At 25.9% G+C, this 16,262-nt stretch overlaps 2 protein-coding genes across 2 annotated transcripts; one reads left to right on the top strand and one right to left on the bottom strand.

Annotated features, from left to right (window-relative positions):
• Positions 1-115: 115 nt before the first annotated feature.
• On the bottom strand, positions 116-6,977 carry LOC105831062 (aminopeptidase Q). The gene is made up of 7 exons (XM_012670914.3): positions 6,463-6,977; positions 4,219-4,538; positions 2,759-3,126; positions 1,479-1,669; positions 1,032-1,343; positions 876-945; positions 116-688 (listed from the first exon to the last, which is right to left on the bottom strand). Exons 1-7 carry the CDS (start codon positions 6,918-6,920, stop codon positions 434-436), a joined length of 1,974 nt encoding a protein of 657 aa, XP_012526368.3. The 5' UTR covers positions 6,921-6,977; the 3' UTR covers positions 116-433.
• Positions 6,978-8,049: 1,072 nt separating this feature from the next.
• On the top strand, positions 8,050-14,960 carry LOC105831063 (lipase 3). Its single transcript, XM_012670916.3, has 7 exons — positions 8,050-9,451; positions 10,744-11,077; positions 11,298-11,412; positions 11,501-11,702; positions 12,334-12,577; positions 13,287-13,429; positions 13,954-14,960. Exons 1-7 carry the CDS (start codon positions 9,410-9,412, stop codon positions 14,101-14,103), a joined length of 1,230 nt encoding a protein of 409 aa, XP_012526370.1. The 5' UTR covers positions 8,050-9,409; the 3' UTR covers positions 14,104-14,960.
• Positions 14,961-16,262: the final 1,302 nt, after the last annotated feature.

Here is a 16,262-nt window from a genome sequence, read left to right as displayed (position 1 = left end):
TAGTAATACAAAAATACTAGCTAAATTAAGAATATAAAAAAATAAATATAGACATAGAAATATAATTATCATAACATAGGTAATATTTGTAATTAAAAATAACATTAATAATAAAAAGATTTAATATCGAGGTAAATACAGATACTTTGCAAATTTATTTTTAGTAGTTTACTCGTTCTAACTGTACATATAGTCTTCAAATATTTTTTGCAAATTATTCCACAACTTACATTTACATAGCCAAGTTTATTTAACTTAATTTTCTCTAAATAATAATCAATGAATTATTACTGACTTGTAGTGATAGACTTATAACTGCGATAATTTTAGTGAATATTTTTTTATCTTTTAGTGATTTCAACTTTAATATTAGTGTATTAATATTAAAAGATTTGTGTATTTATATATTTCGCTGAGATTGATAGTCATAAGTCTACCACGTAAATAACTCGTCAGGTATGTCATCATCATCAAATATTTTCAATGTTGTTCTTCCTGTGGTTTCACTGATTGTAGTATTAGAGAGCTCATCTTCCTCTGTAAATGTCTGTGGATACTTAATTTGTAGGTTGGTCTGTAAATAATTAATCTGTCTTTCAATTTCTGACCTACGTATTTCTATTTTGTGAGAAGCTTGTGTCGTTAAGTTTCTTAAGTCTACCTCCTTTAATTTTACAAAAATAGAAACCTAAAAAAAATAATAACCGATATTCTTAATGTAAATCTAATATATAATAATAAATTAATTACAAACTAATTATTTTAGCACACAAGTATATATAAATGTGTATTTTATATTACTTTAATACAGTATGATGTAAACATTTAAATAAATTTCTGATAAATAAATATAATTTTTTATTTATTAAATTTACCTCATTAAGACGTTCTATGGAATATACGTGGTTAATGACAAGAACTAGCGCAGCATGTATTTTTATTATTCTAAAAATTTTGTACACATTTGTATCACAATTACAAATAATAATTTTTAACGCTAAAAAAACATTCAATAGAAAAATTTTAATTACCTTGGTCTGATATCCCAAAACTTGCGTAAAATTTGATCAAGAATATACTTTGTATTAGCATGTTTTACAATGAGAGAAAAGAATACATTAACAGTATTATATTGATTTTTTCTTGTTATTACGCGTGCTCTTTTGTGATAGTTAAGATATGGAAATAACAAGTATGCAATATTAGGATCAAAACAAGATATATATTCAATATATTTATCACCGACATTATCAACCCAAATCTCCTTCGTATATTTCCATGTAACTGGATCCACGGCTTTAATACCATTGCAGAATGTCCATTTCTTCCATCCCGGTAAAATTCTATAATTTTTAAACAAATAATAACAATATTTATTAATTATAAAAATGGTATTTATTATTACTTATAATAATATTTGGTTATCGCTCTAAAAGTTAATATAGAATACAAGAAAACATTATTTATAAAGAAATTACTTGAATGTTTGAGGATCTGAAAGATGTTGTTCTAACTTTAATTTGGCTATTTTTAGACACTTAGGGTGTTCTAATATACATGCCCATTTTGCAATCTCTTGCCTTAAAGTTTCAGTAAGTTTAGACTCCATCGGAAGCTTTTCAAATCCTAGTACCTTCAAAGATTTAGCCAACAAATCTCTCATTTTTCCCTGAAGTATATCATAAACTCTATATTATTTTTTATTATTACAAGATCTACTCTTTATGTGTGTAAAATAATTTCAATATACCGGGTGTCCCCAATTTAAATGGCAAAACTTCGTGTGTGTAGAAGACCGAAAAACTAAGACAAAAAGTCTTTTAGAGATTTGCTTGTTTTCGCTTCATTTTGGAGAAAATCGTAAAAAAATAAACTAATATTTTAATTGGGGACACCCTGTATACGTATTTTATACTTGTTGAAAATCTATTTTATCAAGTTCTATTTATTACATTTAAGAACAATAAACTAAACCGATAAAAACGTCATATTACTATAAAAGATAACAATGTAAAATATTGATTCTCTTATTCTTATAATTTAAAAAAATGTCCTTGCATTTTTATCATATATCCTATAAAGTAGTCAGATATATATGTGGCGTACACGACGCCTACATAATGCTATAAGTATTGCTTTTAAATAAGACATAAAATAATGTAATAACTAATGTAATAAGATGTATCTACAAAGTTTATTAGAGTATAAAAACAATATCTAAATATAGCATACAAGTGTACCTTCGGGAAGGCTGTTAAGACGCGTCGCATACAGTGTTCTTAGTAAAAAAAATTTTGGAACAAAAAGGCTATAATATTAAATAATTAAAAAATATTAAATCCGTTTGATTTACTTAAATAAAATTTATGCACAAGAAACTTAAAAGTGATATACTTTTGGATACTGTAGGTAGTATGACTGCGAACACAAGTTATCTATATATTTCTATTTCTTCTGAAATATAAGTTCCACGAAGCATACATACCGAAATTATTTTATATGTTTCATTTTCTCAACAAGTATTTTATAGACTTAAGATAAATGTAGAAATTACACTAAAAATTTAACATTTAGAACAGAAACAAATTTTCTTGAATTTTTCACTCTTTCTTCCAAAATAAGATTAGGAAGAACTGTAACTGAATGTTGTGTGTACTATTCTTTGGAAATCTTAACAATTACCATTACAAAAACAATATTTTATTTGTTATCAAATAACTAGCGTCTATTGTTAGTAACATTTATATATTACACAAACCTTTATAAAACCGGCATTGATTTCTTTTGGATAAAAGACTCTTCCTATATTATATGTCTCATTTAAACTAAGTACTGACACTGGAAATACACTCGAAATATATTCAAGTATTTTGATCATTGGATACCATGCCGCATAATCTGTTTCTTGCGACAAATATACTGTAAGGTTCAAGAATATGGATAGATTAAGCTGACGTTCTAATATCGTATAATAAAACAGATCATCAATTAATTTAGCACGATTTATGACACTTATATTTTTATAGTCTGTAGAATTCAAGTATTGGGTAATTTTGTACCAGTTTTCCTCATCGTACTTAATGCGATAATATCCTGTTATATGACAAAAAGATTCTATTACATGCGCTGGATAAATAAAAAAAATATTTTTAAACCAAAATAGTGAGAAAATATAATAACTTATTTAAATCTTTATTTTGTACTACTATATTTAATAAATGGATATCTTGAATATAAAAAAGTCGCCCAATACTGACAAAGGCTTCCTGAAAAAGGTCTTCTTATTTCTCAGAAACGGTGCTTTGTATTAATTCTTTGTGTAAATACATAGTTTGCTTAGATAATAAAAGAAATAAAGACTATAGTTTATAATGGTAGATTATATAGTTCATAGTTTTTTTAATATTTTGTTAAAAACAATTTTTTTTAAAAACAAAAATAAAGTTTGCATAAATTTCTGTTACAAGATGTACAGTTTAAACAATAGTAAATGTATTATTAATAATATTGCGTCATTCAACATGTTCATATAACTTGCCAAAACTGTTTTTCTTTTTATTTTCCTCTTTCATGTTTTTCTTATAACGCAGTATAAAATGTAAAATTGTGGAATATGAATCGATACATTTCTATATTATTAAAAACAAATCGTAGATATGCAACCTGTCTTTTTCACAACATAATTTTATAATAAATAAATTGTCTATTTTTTAAATTAATCCTTTGTATTCATTTTTTGCTCTTATTGATTTTATTTGTAAAATATTTAAATTTATCTTTTTATTTTATAAACTTTGTTGCTATTATATACAAAAGTAAATTCTATTATTTAGTTTATCAATTATTTCTCTTTTATCAATAGTTTATCAATAATTAACTCCTTTACAAGATTATTTCTAAATTTCATTATTACTGCTTAGTATCATAGTTTTTCAAATATTTATGCCTGATTATGTCATAAAAATTGTAATTATTATAAAATATATACAAAATATGAATTAAAATCTGCTATACTATCTTAGTCGGCACTTATGTTTTTATATTTTATTTTTACCTTTTTGTTCAAGAAATATCTATAAACAAAGTAAATGCCAGTATTGGGGACCTTTGTCCGCGCGCGAGCGCACGCACGCACACACGTAAAAAAAACAAGTAAAGGAATATCTGTCAAATAATGATACAAAAAATATATACGTAAATTTCTTAAAAATTATTTACCAGCTTCTCGGATATCAACCATTATCCAATTATCTTCAGCAGTATGAATCATCTCATAACACTCTTTGTTTGGTGTCAACCATAATTCAATAATTCCAGGTAGAAAACTTTTTGTTACTAAAGCAGTAGGTATCCACCACCCGCCGAATTGTTGTCTCAAAATGCCCGAACTAGGATCGTTTTGTATCCAGTACAAGTCAGGATAATTGTTATAAGATAACCAAAATGGAAAATCTCTTGAATTAAATAATTGACGTGATGCATTAGCAACGTCTTCTTGTATATACCAGAATTCATCAACAGGCAGCGAGCAAAATTTGCTAAATTTATAAATTCATTTTTATTTGTAGTATATATACAACAATAGATTAAATAGAATATATAATTGTATACAATATTTTATATAATAATTTTATATTACACATTTATTATATGCTGTATTACAAAATTATATATTTAATGATATAAGATATAAAAAATAAATATAACTTATACGTAATACATATTTATTATAATTGTTACTCACTACTTGTTTAAATAGGTGCGAACAGCTTTTCGAAACACATAATCGGTAATACTTATTCTGATCATCCGTAAAATAATTGGTACTGCAACGATAATTTATGTATATGTACATACAATGTAACGAAACATATTAAAATTAAACTTCAATTTTTTATTTTTTTAAATAAAAAAATATTTTTTTACATATATAAATATAGCTTTTAAATTATTTATATTTACCTTTAATATATCGAGGAAAGATAAACAGTTTATTAATGTCCCAGGCGTCGTCAATATGTACGGGATTCATATTAAAATAAAATTCTAAATCAAGAGATTCAAATTGATTCCGAACTACAAAAAAGTCCTTCATATCAGTAAAAAAATGTTTATTAAAAAACTGAAATCAAATATTTATATTTTTATAAATGTTAAGTGAAATTTTGTGTTAAATATTATGTTTATTATGATGTAGTATATGCTGCTGCTTTCTCTCTATCTTTCTCTCTCCCTCTCTATCCCTCTCTCTCCCTCTCTTTTTCTGTGTGTGTGTGTGTGTGTGTGTGTGTGTGTGCGTGCGTGTGTGTAATTTAAATTTAATTCTCTTTGTAATCTAATTATAATATGATTAAATGATATTATAATATATACTGTAATATAATTTAGATCTTGTAAAAATTTTGGAATTTATCGGAACCTATGTTTTTAAAGTATAAAAATTGTTTATATTAGTAAATCTGTAATATTATTGCAATATTAATAAAGGTGAGAACCTTAATGACAACATCTTCTCCATATAATTCAGCAAGACCATCGTGCAACCAATGAAAAGACCACCAACATGGACTGATTGTGTTACCAGTCCACTGATATACTATCTTATGTGCTATTGAGCGCGCGACTTCTACTTGTCTCATAAATGTATCAAATCTTGAATCGTATATAAGATCTAGTTCCCTAAAAGTTATTGTACATTTATTTCAAATTGTAATTATGCATTATTTTAATTTGTGTTAAATGTAGATAAACTGTTATAAATATTTACCATTTTATTTTAAAGTATATATTACTTTTTTATTTGTCGATTTTCTGTACCATTTTTAACGTAAATGTAAACTCTTTAAATTATAATCAGTGAATATTCGCTGATTCGTAGTAGCATACTTATAACTGTGATAATTAGTGAATATTCATTGTCTTTCAGTAATTTTCATTTCAGAATTAGTGTATAGTCACTGAAAAATCAGTATTTATTTCACTGATTAATAATCAGTGAATGATTATAAGCATATCACTAAAAGTCAGTGTATTTCCACTGATTTTGTCGAGTTTTCACTGATTGTGATTTAGAGAGAAAGACAATTGTAATATACTAAAAGTAATAACATGCAAGCTATCCATATAAATTAATTTATAGAATTAATTGTACACTAATCATTTAAAATAGTATTTTTTATTGTTTTTATTATTATATTAGAAATAAAATTTATACGCACATATTACACATGTAAAATCTTTGTTATGTTATTAACGTATGTGTATATAAGAAGGTATCTTTATATACATAAATTTACTTTTTTTGTTTTAAGTATAATGTGCATAAATATTTATACTTTACTCAAATACAATTTGATATAAAATATTAATTATTTCTAAAATCCATTTTTTAATTTAATATAATTTTTTGTTTTTTGTTTTCTAAAAAAAATGTGTGCCATGAATTAGTGTGTTATGTATTACCTGTAAAAAATAAGTCCCAACTTTGATGTACCGTCTTGTGGATAATTAGGAATTATAACATGATCCGTTTTTGGAATCTTTATTTCTTCAAATTCAGATTCTACATTCGGCGTAATATATTTTATAACATTCTTTGCAAATTCAAAAGAATGTTTTCCAGAACATTCTCTACACCACAAAGCGATAGTTCGGTTAATGCGAGTAAAATTGTAATTAGTCACCACAATCGCAATATGATAAGTAGATATTGGAGGAGTAGTATGGAAGTATGTCCATACAAAATCCATACGATCTACTACATATCTATCACGATATATTCTGTATCTCGGCATGTTGGATAAAGCCGTAAAATTGCGGTAATGTTTTATCACGAAAGTAAAGGTGGTTCTCCATTTTAGATCATCCCAGCAAGGAAATAAATGTCGGGCTCCAATTGCACGATTGCGTGTCGCGAGCATATATCTACACAGATATCACAATTAAAATCTCAAAAAATGTTATTATATAGAAAAAGGTAATATATCAATATTATCAATATTATCTTAATTAAGTAATCTCACTTAAATTTTTAGAGATTATGTCAGACTTATATTTTATAACCAAAATCAAAGCAAATAAAATTTTATTACAGCTCTTGATGAAGTGGTACGAAAATAAATAATTTTAATTATGTTTTACAAAACGTAATTTTAAATCTTTTATATATTACAGGTACGATGTATATTGCGTAATTAAATTATGGACAACGTTATGATGTAACAATGTATTATTTAAACTTTTAATAACTACTTACGATATATTTCCATCTTTATTCACGTGGAAACTTTTAAAAAAGCCTTCTTCGTCATCGTTTACTATTTTACCAATCCATTCCATTTTCAGGATGTAAACATCGGGGATTAACATGTGTTCGAAATATAATTCTATAAGATCCAAGTCAAAGTTTTGATGAATAATTATATCAGTCATGTTATAAATTACACCGTTGCTTTTAATCAACTTTGTCGAAGTTGATAATATATATAGATTTCGTGCATATAATCCTATAGTTTGTGTTGAATCAAGTATACTGATAATTGTGCGAGATTTTCCATAAAAGGTACATTTGTTTATTATCTTTGACAGTCTTCCCTCATGGAATTCTGCTTTAATTTGTGGATTTAATGATACGGTGTAATGAATTGGCACCACATTTGATACACGGTAGTGAATTGGAATGCATTTATTATGCCAATCATCACATGCGACAAGAATAATTGTTGCGACAATGAATATTAAAAGATTACGTATATTGTTCAAATTCATATCGAATTAATTCTTGTTCCAAGAGAGTTTGTAAGAACGTTTCTATAATTTTATAAAAAATAGATTAGTAATGAAGGTTAAATGGAGCTATATATTCTTTCAAATGATTACAATCATAATAAATCATACTATATCAAATTTTGACAAAACGTCTGTTAGCTATTTTTTTATTTTCTAAAAGTTTTTGTACTATTTCTATTAAATTTTAAATTAAAAAAAAATATTTAGTGTTGGAATTCTGTTTTATTATTTTTCTATTTTATAGAATTTTTATGTATATTTTTAAATACTTTTATGTTTTACAAAATATGCAAAAATTATATTGGTGTTAACTAGAACATTATAGAACATTGTAGATTTCGATAACAGTTTCAAAGACACTTTTGATAAAGCAAAATGCGTGTACATTTTTAAACAATTTGTTTTTTAAATAAACATGTATGTTGCAGCGACTTACCTGTATTATTGCTTTACTGAAATCTAATACTTCTATAAATGTATAATGTTTTATCAATTATAGCAAAACGAGATACGAATATTTTACTGTAAATATCTTCCTTGCAATCTTATACCTTTGAAAGCTCATCCCAAACTAACAGTTATATTGTAAACGGATCTCATAATAAATACAAAATGTCACTTTTAATAAACAACTTTCTCTTCTATTTTTAAACGAAACATAAATTTAACTGATTTGCATGATTTTACTGTCTCTTTTTATGAAATAATATTTACAGATTCTTTCGATAGAATATTTAATGCGAATACTTTTCATCCCAATTTATGTAAATATTCGAATTTTGTTACCAATTTTAATACTTTAATAATTTATTATTAGATTTTATACATTTTTTACACATTTTATACAGAAGATTTTACACATTTATAAATTTATGTATTTTATTTTTAAATTATAGTATAAGCCAAGTGTGTGTTTGTGTGCGCATGTGCGATTTATGAGATATCTCTGATAAATTTCGATGCTATATCGATATTTTATATACTATTAAAAAATATGTTACATTAAGTATTAAATTATAATTCATTGTTTTTATTAAAATCTTTCATGGATACTTTTTTTTAATCTTTAAGTCAAACCCTCCTTCTTGACACCACACGCATATGAACTCCGTCGTGATATATATATTTATGAGCGTTTTACTTTCATACCCGCAGTCGTTGTCGATAGAAAAATAAGGAACTTGTCGGAATTCCCGTCGAATCGTCGCACGCGCGTAAATTCGTTTCGTCGCGCCTTCGAAGACGTTTTATCGGCGCTTTACGAAACGATTTTCATCTCCAGAATCATCGTTAATAGTTCGCAAATTTTTGAAGCTCTTGTGAGAAGACGCGAGGAAAACATATATCACATTAATATGTTTTTTTCAAGCATAGACGAGACCAAGGCTTAACATAAACTCTTCCCCCCTATTCTTCAGCGTTTAATTTCGCGAGTTCTTCTTGGTAAGTCACTCGAGTCACACAGGCTGTGTCTTGAGGGAATAAGCTGCATGAGAAGAGAGAAGAGAAAGGCGACATAATAAAATAAATTGTACAAAGTGTATTTTTTGCAAAATAATTCATGGAAAAGTTGTCCGCAAATTTCACGTCGTCGTGCTGCTGATATTCCAACACCAACAACATGAGCAAAACAACGATTCAAGACAAGATCCATATGACAACGGTAAGACACAATCAACGTTCATGTTAAGCAAAAGTGATTTTGATAGGATTTTTGCAAAAAAAAAAAAATTATAAGTAATGCGTCAAACGTTAACGCTGGAGAGAAGAAAAACAAAAATGGAATCGCGCTATATTAATAATTTACTTGCTTTCGTTTTATGTTTCTTTTTATCCTTTGCAGCTGTCCAATTGCCATCTTCTTGTATTATTGCGTTATATATCTATACAGCACTGATTATTGCAGAAAGTTTTTGAAAATCTTCAACCTTTCACATATTACGTGCAACAATTCTAAAAATGTTCTACAAAATATCATATAAAATATTGCAATAAAAATGTTTTACATAATCTATTACATAAAGTAAATTTGAAAATATATTCTAGAAAAACAAAAAGTCATTATGACATCAAATAGTTCAAAAATTATTCTTAATAATAACTTTTCGATTAATCACGACACACACACACACACACACACACACACACACACACACACACACACACACACACACACACACACACACACACACACACACACACACACACACACACACACACACACACACACACACACACATGTCAACCGCCAGAACAAATGTATTTTTTAGGAAAATTAAAGATGTTATGTTGATAATCTTAAAAGTAAAAATTCTTTTGCAATTTTTTTCTGATGGTAAGATTTTAGGCTTAAAAAAATGTTTAATACACAAAGTATTATTTTATTTGACAAATCAAAATTTAAGACTCATAAAAATCAAATAGCAAAATTTAAAAATTAAATATGAATTTTAAACTTGATTAATATTGATTCAAAATTTGTAATATACAAATGTCGAGTCATTTCATGCGAAATGCGAAACAATTAAATTCAAGTTTTAAAAGTCAATTAAATTAATTAAGGCAATATATAATCCAATTAACTGATATGAAACGTCGTATCACAATACGTCCTATTTTCATCCAGAAGTAAAATTGTTAGTAAACGCAAAATAATTAAATTAAATGATTTGAATTCAAGGCTAAGTTTATTACAAGACAAAAAATTATTACTTAAAACAGATATATGTAATTGTATCATTACTAAAAATAACTAAGTTATTGTGTTATTAGCTTTCATTACAAATTAATAAATTATTCAGATAAAATTGAAAAAAACTTAAATCGATAATGTATCGTTATTTAAAATAAAATAAATTAAATTTGTGACTAAAAAATATTTTGCAAATTAGAATGACTTCGATCAAATTTTTAACTCTATATACTGTAGAATGTAATCATTTTGTTTTGTTGCAGCCTGAGATGATAGAAGCTCATGGTTACATAGCCGAAACCTATCAGATTTGCACAGAAGACGATTATTATTTGACCGTGCATCGTGTGCTTTCATCTAATGATCGAGTGTTGTCATCAGTATCAATAAACGCTGACCCAGTTACAAATACCGATGCGGCTGCTATTGATAAAAATAGCGAAGATTGCAATTTGTCGGTTTCTCCTAATTTTCGTGGAATCTCAAACATTCTTGGATCTCATACCAATTCAAGTTCTAAATTACCAGTTATTATAAATCATGGACTATTAAGTTGTTCAAAAGATTGGGTGCTCCTGGGACCTCAAAAAGCTCTCCGTTAGTATTATATCAAATAACGATTTTATTTTTTATTTTCTTCCATTTTTTTTTATTTTAAATTTTTGTCATTTATTTTATTTAATCATTTATATTTTATATAATATCTTCTAATATTTTAACAAAGATTAAATACTAATTACGATGTAGTAATTATTCATCATTACAATATTATAAATATTTAAAAATTTATTAATACATTGCTCTTTTAATATTACAGCATATGTCCTTTGTGATAGTGGATTTGACGTTTGGCTGACAAACAGTCGCGGAAACATTTACTCCAAATCTCATAAATATTACTCGACTAAGGATAAAATATTTTGGAATTTTAGGTAATCAAACAATTCAAAATGATATAAAGATATTAAATAATATTAAAAAAGTAAAAAACATTGTAAAAATGATATATTTCTATTATAGCTGGCATGAAATTGGATATTATGATTTACCAGCAACAATAGATTATATCTTAGAAAAAACTGGTTATTCTAAACTATATTATATCGGTCACAGTCAAGGTACAACTGTGTTTTACGTTATGGCTAGCGAAAGACCTGAATATAATGCTAAGATCGCAGGAATGATAAGCTTGGCGCCTGCAGCATTTCTGAGCAATACAAAGGTTTATTAAGTCTGTCGTATCTTTTAAAAGTATAATCAATGTAATGTAATGTTTTGTCATTTTATTTTTTGATCATTTGGTCATGAGATCGTGCCATATTATTTAATCCAATAACTTGATGTCCAAGTGTAGCATGTACAAAGTATTGTTCATATTGTTGAAAGACTGGACGTTTAAATATGTTTCAAAAATGTCGTTTGAATGTTCTGTGATATTTACGTAGACATTTTAGCGACATCGAAGAAGTGTTAATATGTTCAATTTTTTAACTTGCTAAAATCAATTTTTTGTTAAATTTTAATTTTATTACGTAACGTTGAATAAGCTTACTTCACATAATTTAGTAGAATTTTGAAATATTACAACATGCGACAACATGCATGTTCAAAAGACATGTTTCTATGACATTTTTTTAATATGCGTGTTATTTGGATTGGATATTTGAGCTTTATATGTCCCAATGACTAATAAAAATATCTATTGGACATCTCTAGACGGTAAATTGTTCTCGGACATTTTAAAGTCACGTTTGGTATGTCAAATGGATGTCCATGCATGAAGAACATCGTTTGGATGTCCATATAACATGAAATTGCTGCTTGGACATTCACCCATAAATAATATGTTTTAGTGGGGACTTAATATTTGCAACAAACGCCAAATCGCTCTTAATAAGTTGCAAAATTATACATTAAAAACTATAGTGTCCAACACTTCACACATAGTACTGAAGATTTTATTAAACTCACTTGTTTTTCCTTGGCTTGGATTCAACGATCAAATCGATGAATTTGTGTACTTTTTAATAACTGAATATTTTCCAGCAGGCAGTTCAATTAAACAATTGTATCATTATTTTCAGATAATAATTAGCGGTAAGAAAATAGTTTTTTTATTTAAATTTAATATCTTATTCCTAAAATTTATAACTAATAAAGTTTTGGTTTTATCTAAAAATTGTAGAACTCATGTGTGTGTGGTAACTTAAAAAAAGATTTAGTAAATTTTTATATACATATATAAAGATAGGAACTTTTAAATGTAAGTGCTCGAGAAATTTGTTTGTACAATAACCTCTTTAAAATAGAAGTACAGACATAATGCATAATGCATAACGCATAAAAGATTTAACCAATCAAAATCTTTTATTTCAGCTCCGTGATAGAACTGAACGACTTTGATTGATTAAATCCTTTATACAATATGCGTTATGCAAGTAATCAGCTGACGAAAACTCTGACAGTCGAAACTCGAATTTAGACAAGTTTTTTCTTAATATGTGTTCACGTTCTGCGAACACTCAGTTGCGTCATTTGAGCAAAGTATTCTGTACATCTATATTAAAATTAATAGCGCAATAAATCAAAATTCGCAATGTTGATAACGTTAATTTGTCCATAAAGCACCAAATTATCATGATAAAATTGAAAGATGTATTATAACATTAAATATCCTTTGCGCACTTCTTTTAAAATATAAACTTTTTCTATCTCTTTAAATTTAGAGTATATCCGTTCAAATTTAGAAAATAAAAAAGCTATTATATAATAATGAAACGATTTGTATACAAAATTTGCCTTTCAGGATCTTTTGAAAAATACAATTATGGCGCTAAAGCAAACTTAATCATCTATGGTTCTACAAAACCACCTAAATATATTCTTAAAAATGTAAATTCACCTATAGCAATCTTTTACTGTGATAATGACTTATGCGTTCATCCTATTGTAAGTTCTACTCTTTTAAGATGAGTATTATATTATTCATAAGCTAAAATTTCAAGATCAAAACAATCCAAACTTCTTGAGCTATAGTTTTGAATTTAAACTCACTTCAGATCTAAAAGTTTGAAATTATTATAGTTCAAACCTAAATTTTTTTACATTAATGTAGAAAAAACTGGTAGAAAACTGCTCTTTTGTTTTCAAATACATTTCTAATTTTCTTTACTGTCTGTATAAAAAATTGATTTTACTGATCACTATTTAAGTTCGAATTGTCCAATATGTTCAAAATATTCTAGATGCTCTTTTTTCACTTCAAATTATTCGAACAGATTAAATATGCAATGCATTCAAATTAGTTGTCTGAGCCCTATTTAATGACATAAAAAAAAATAACAAATCTAATATATAAGAACCAAATATACATATAAATTTTTTTTTATCTAAGGCCATAATATTTTTCAAGCATTGCATTAAATCTTATTTATTACTATTACATCCTTTATAATTTTTTATAATTGTTTCAGGATGTTAAAAAATTAGCGGATAATTTACCAAATCTTATACAAATCGAAAAAATAGCGTATGAAAAATTTAGTCATCAAGATTTTATTTGGGGTCACGATGCAAGGACAATGCTGTATAATGATATTGTGACTTTATTAAAGAAATTTTGATGTTGATATCATAACAATTTTGCAAACAATTGTCGACATCTTTGTGTTTATATATATACATATATAATATCAACTCAAAGATATCATTTACTAATCTATCAGTAAATGTTAGAATGGTGACAGACTAATTGCAAACTTAACAAAAAAATGTTAATTATATTAATATATCTAGAACTGTAGTCTGTTTATGTTATATATATAATAATTTGCTCTCATAATCAGCAATTAAATTAACGACAGAAGCTAAGCAGAATTTGTGCGACACAATCTGGCAGATTAAAAAGCAAAGATTGAGCAGATCTTATAGATATTTAAATCATACATTAGTGTTATTGAAAAAAGGTATATATTTCGATCAAAGGAGACATTATAATAAGGTGACCATAAGGGAGACATTATTATAAGGTGACCATTATAATATATGTATATCAAGGTCAAGATTATCGGGGCGGTCTTCCCTAATTAAAATATTTATCTGAAAAAATTTTAAAGTAACGTTTTTATTTTTTTTTTAATTTTAATTGTCAAGGAGAATTTTTTTTAACTGTTTTATTAATAAAAATTAATATATTTTACATTTAAACGTAAATATAAATAAAACATAAACAACACAATAAGATCATAAAAATGCGTGTCATGATTAGTAGTATATGTTATTTATTATTTAATATTTAATGTTTATATATGGTAAAATATATAGCAAAATTAAGCTAAATTAAAAATGTATTTTAGAGAATGTAAAATACATTCATAGTATATTTCATAGTATGTCACAAAGTATATTAGTTATATTTCATAAACCTAGCTTTAGATAAATAATAATTAAGAATTACTATGTTTAAATCTCATATGTATAAAATATAATATTATATAATATTCAATTTTTTAATATTTACTATTTTATAATATTTATTTTAAATGTTATAATAAAATATTAATAATATCTAAAATTATTTAATTTGTAAGCAAATAGTTATTGAAAATTTTTGTTGCGAAATGATGTAAATTAAAGATTTAACAAAAAACTCTTCAACATAAGGAGGATTTTTATAATAAATAAAAAGTACTTTAAAAATTATTATAAATAAACTGTTTGTACATTCTGTTAAAAATAACATAATATTGTCAAACTTGATCGAGGTCGATAATGTAGAATCATTTGTGCACGTCATTAACAAAATTTTGTATGTATTTTTTTTATAGATTAAAAAATTTTTTTCCAGAATTAAAGTATTATATGTATTAATTACAGCTTATGAATTGAATTTCATATCAAAAATTAAAAAAAAAATTTTTAATTGCTCTTTTGAGACACGAAATGTTTACCAATGTGTATCTTTTTTATTAAAACGCCTACGCTCAATCTGAAAGCATAGTATGGTTCTTTAATGGTGCGGATCTGACTTAATTTATACGTACAAGGTACATAATTTTTATATCAAGCACATTTTGTTACAAGTCCACGCCAGACGCCGACAATTAAATTTTTTTTTATTTTTCGTATAAAATTGTTACGTCTGCACACTGTTATCGTCTATAGTTTAATTGTAGAGAAGGATTTTTAATTCTTAAATGCAATAAAAAGTTGGACATTGTGTGTGTGTGTGTGTGTGTGTGTGTGTGTGTGTGTGTGTGTGGAACAAATTGTACAATTCTGTCGGTAAAACGGACAATTTTAGGATCCTAGGAATTATTACACAATATAATTTATTTACATGTTTACAGATAATCAAGCAAAAACTGATAGATAGTAAAACAAAACCCAAGCTACATTAATCGCATTCTTGTATACATACTTATTGATATCAATAACAAAGTCTTAAATATTGAAAAAATGCGACCCAGGCACGCCAAGTTTTTGCTTCACTATAATCCCGTTAGTTGATTTTAATCATTCAATTATTTGATCACCAAGTCCGTTTATTGGTAAATATTTTAATGAAAAATTATAATAAATAAATTTTGTATAAATATTCTTATAATTAACGCATTTACTTTATATTATTATTTGTGTAGAGGAGACAATAAAACAATAGAACAGTAAGACAATTTACTTAATATAATAGTTTTTTTTTAAAACTTTTACCTTTTTTCAAAAAAGGTAATTTTGTTTTAAAAAAGGTAATTTCGGATTATTATTATGTTTATATATTGTAATA

The sequence above is a fragment of the Monomorium pharaonis genome, chromosome 5 (genome assembly GCF_013373865.1).
Source record: "Monomorium pharaonis isolate MP-MQ-018 chromosome 5, ASM1337386v2, whole genome shotgun sequence".
Taxonomy (NCBI): Eukaryota; Metazoa; Arthropoda; class Insecta; order Hymenoptera; family Formicidae; genus Monomorium; species Monomorium pharaonis.
The sequence above is the reverse complement of the archived record's forward strand: the minus strand, read 5'-3'. Positions and strand labels throughout refer to the sequence as shown.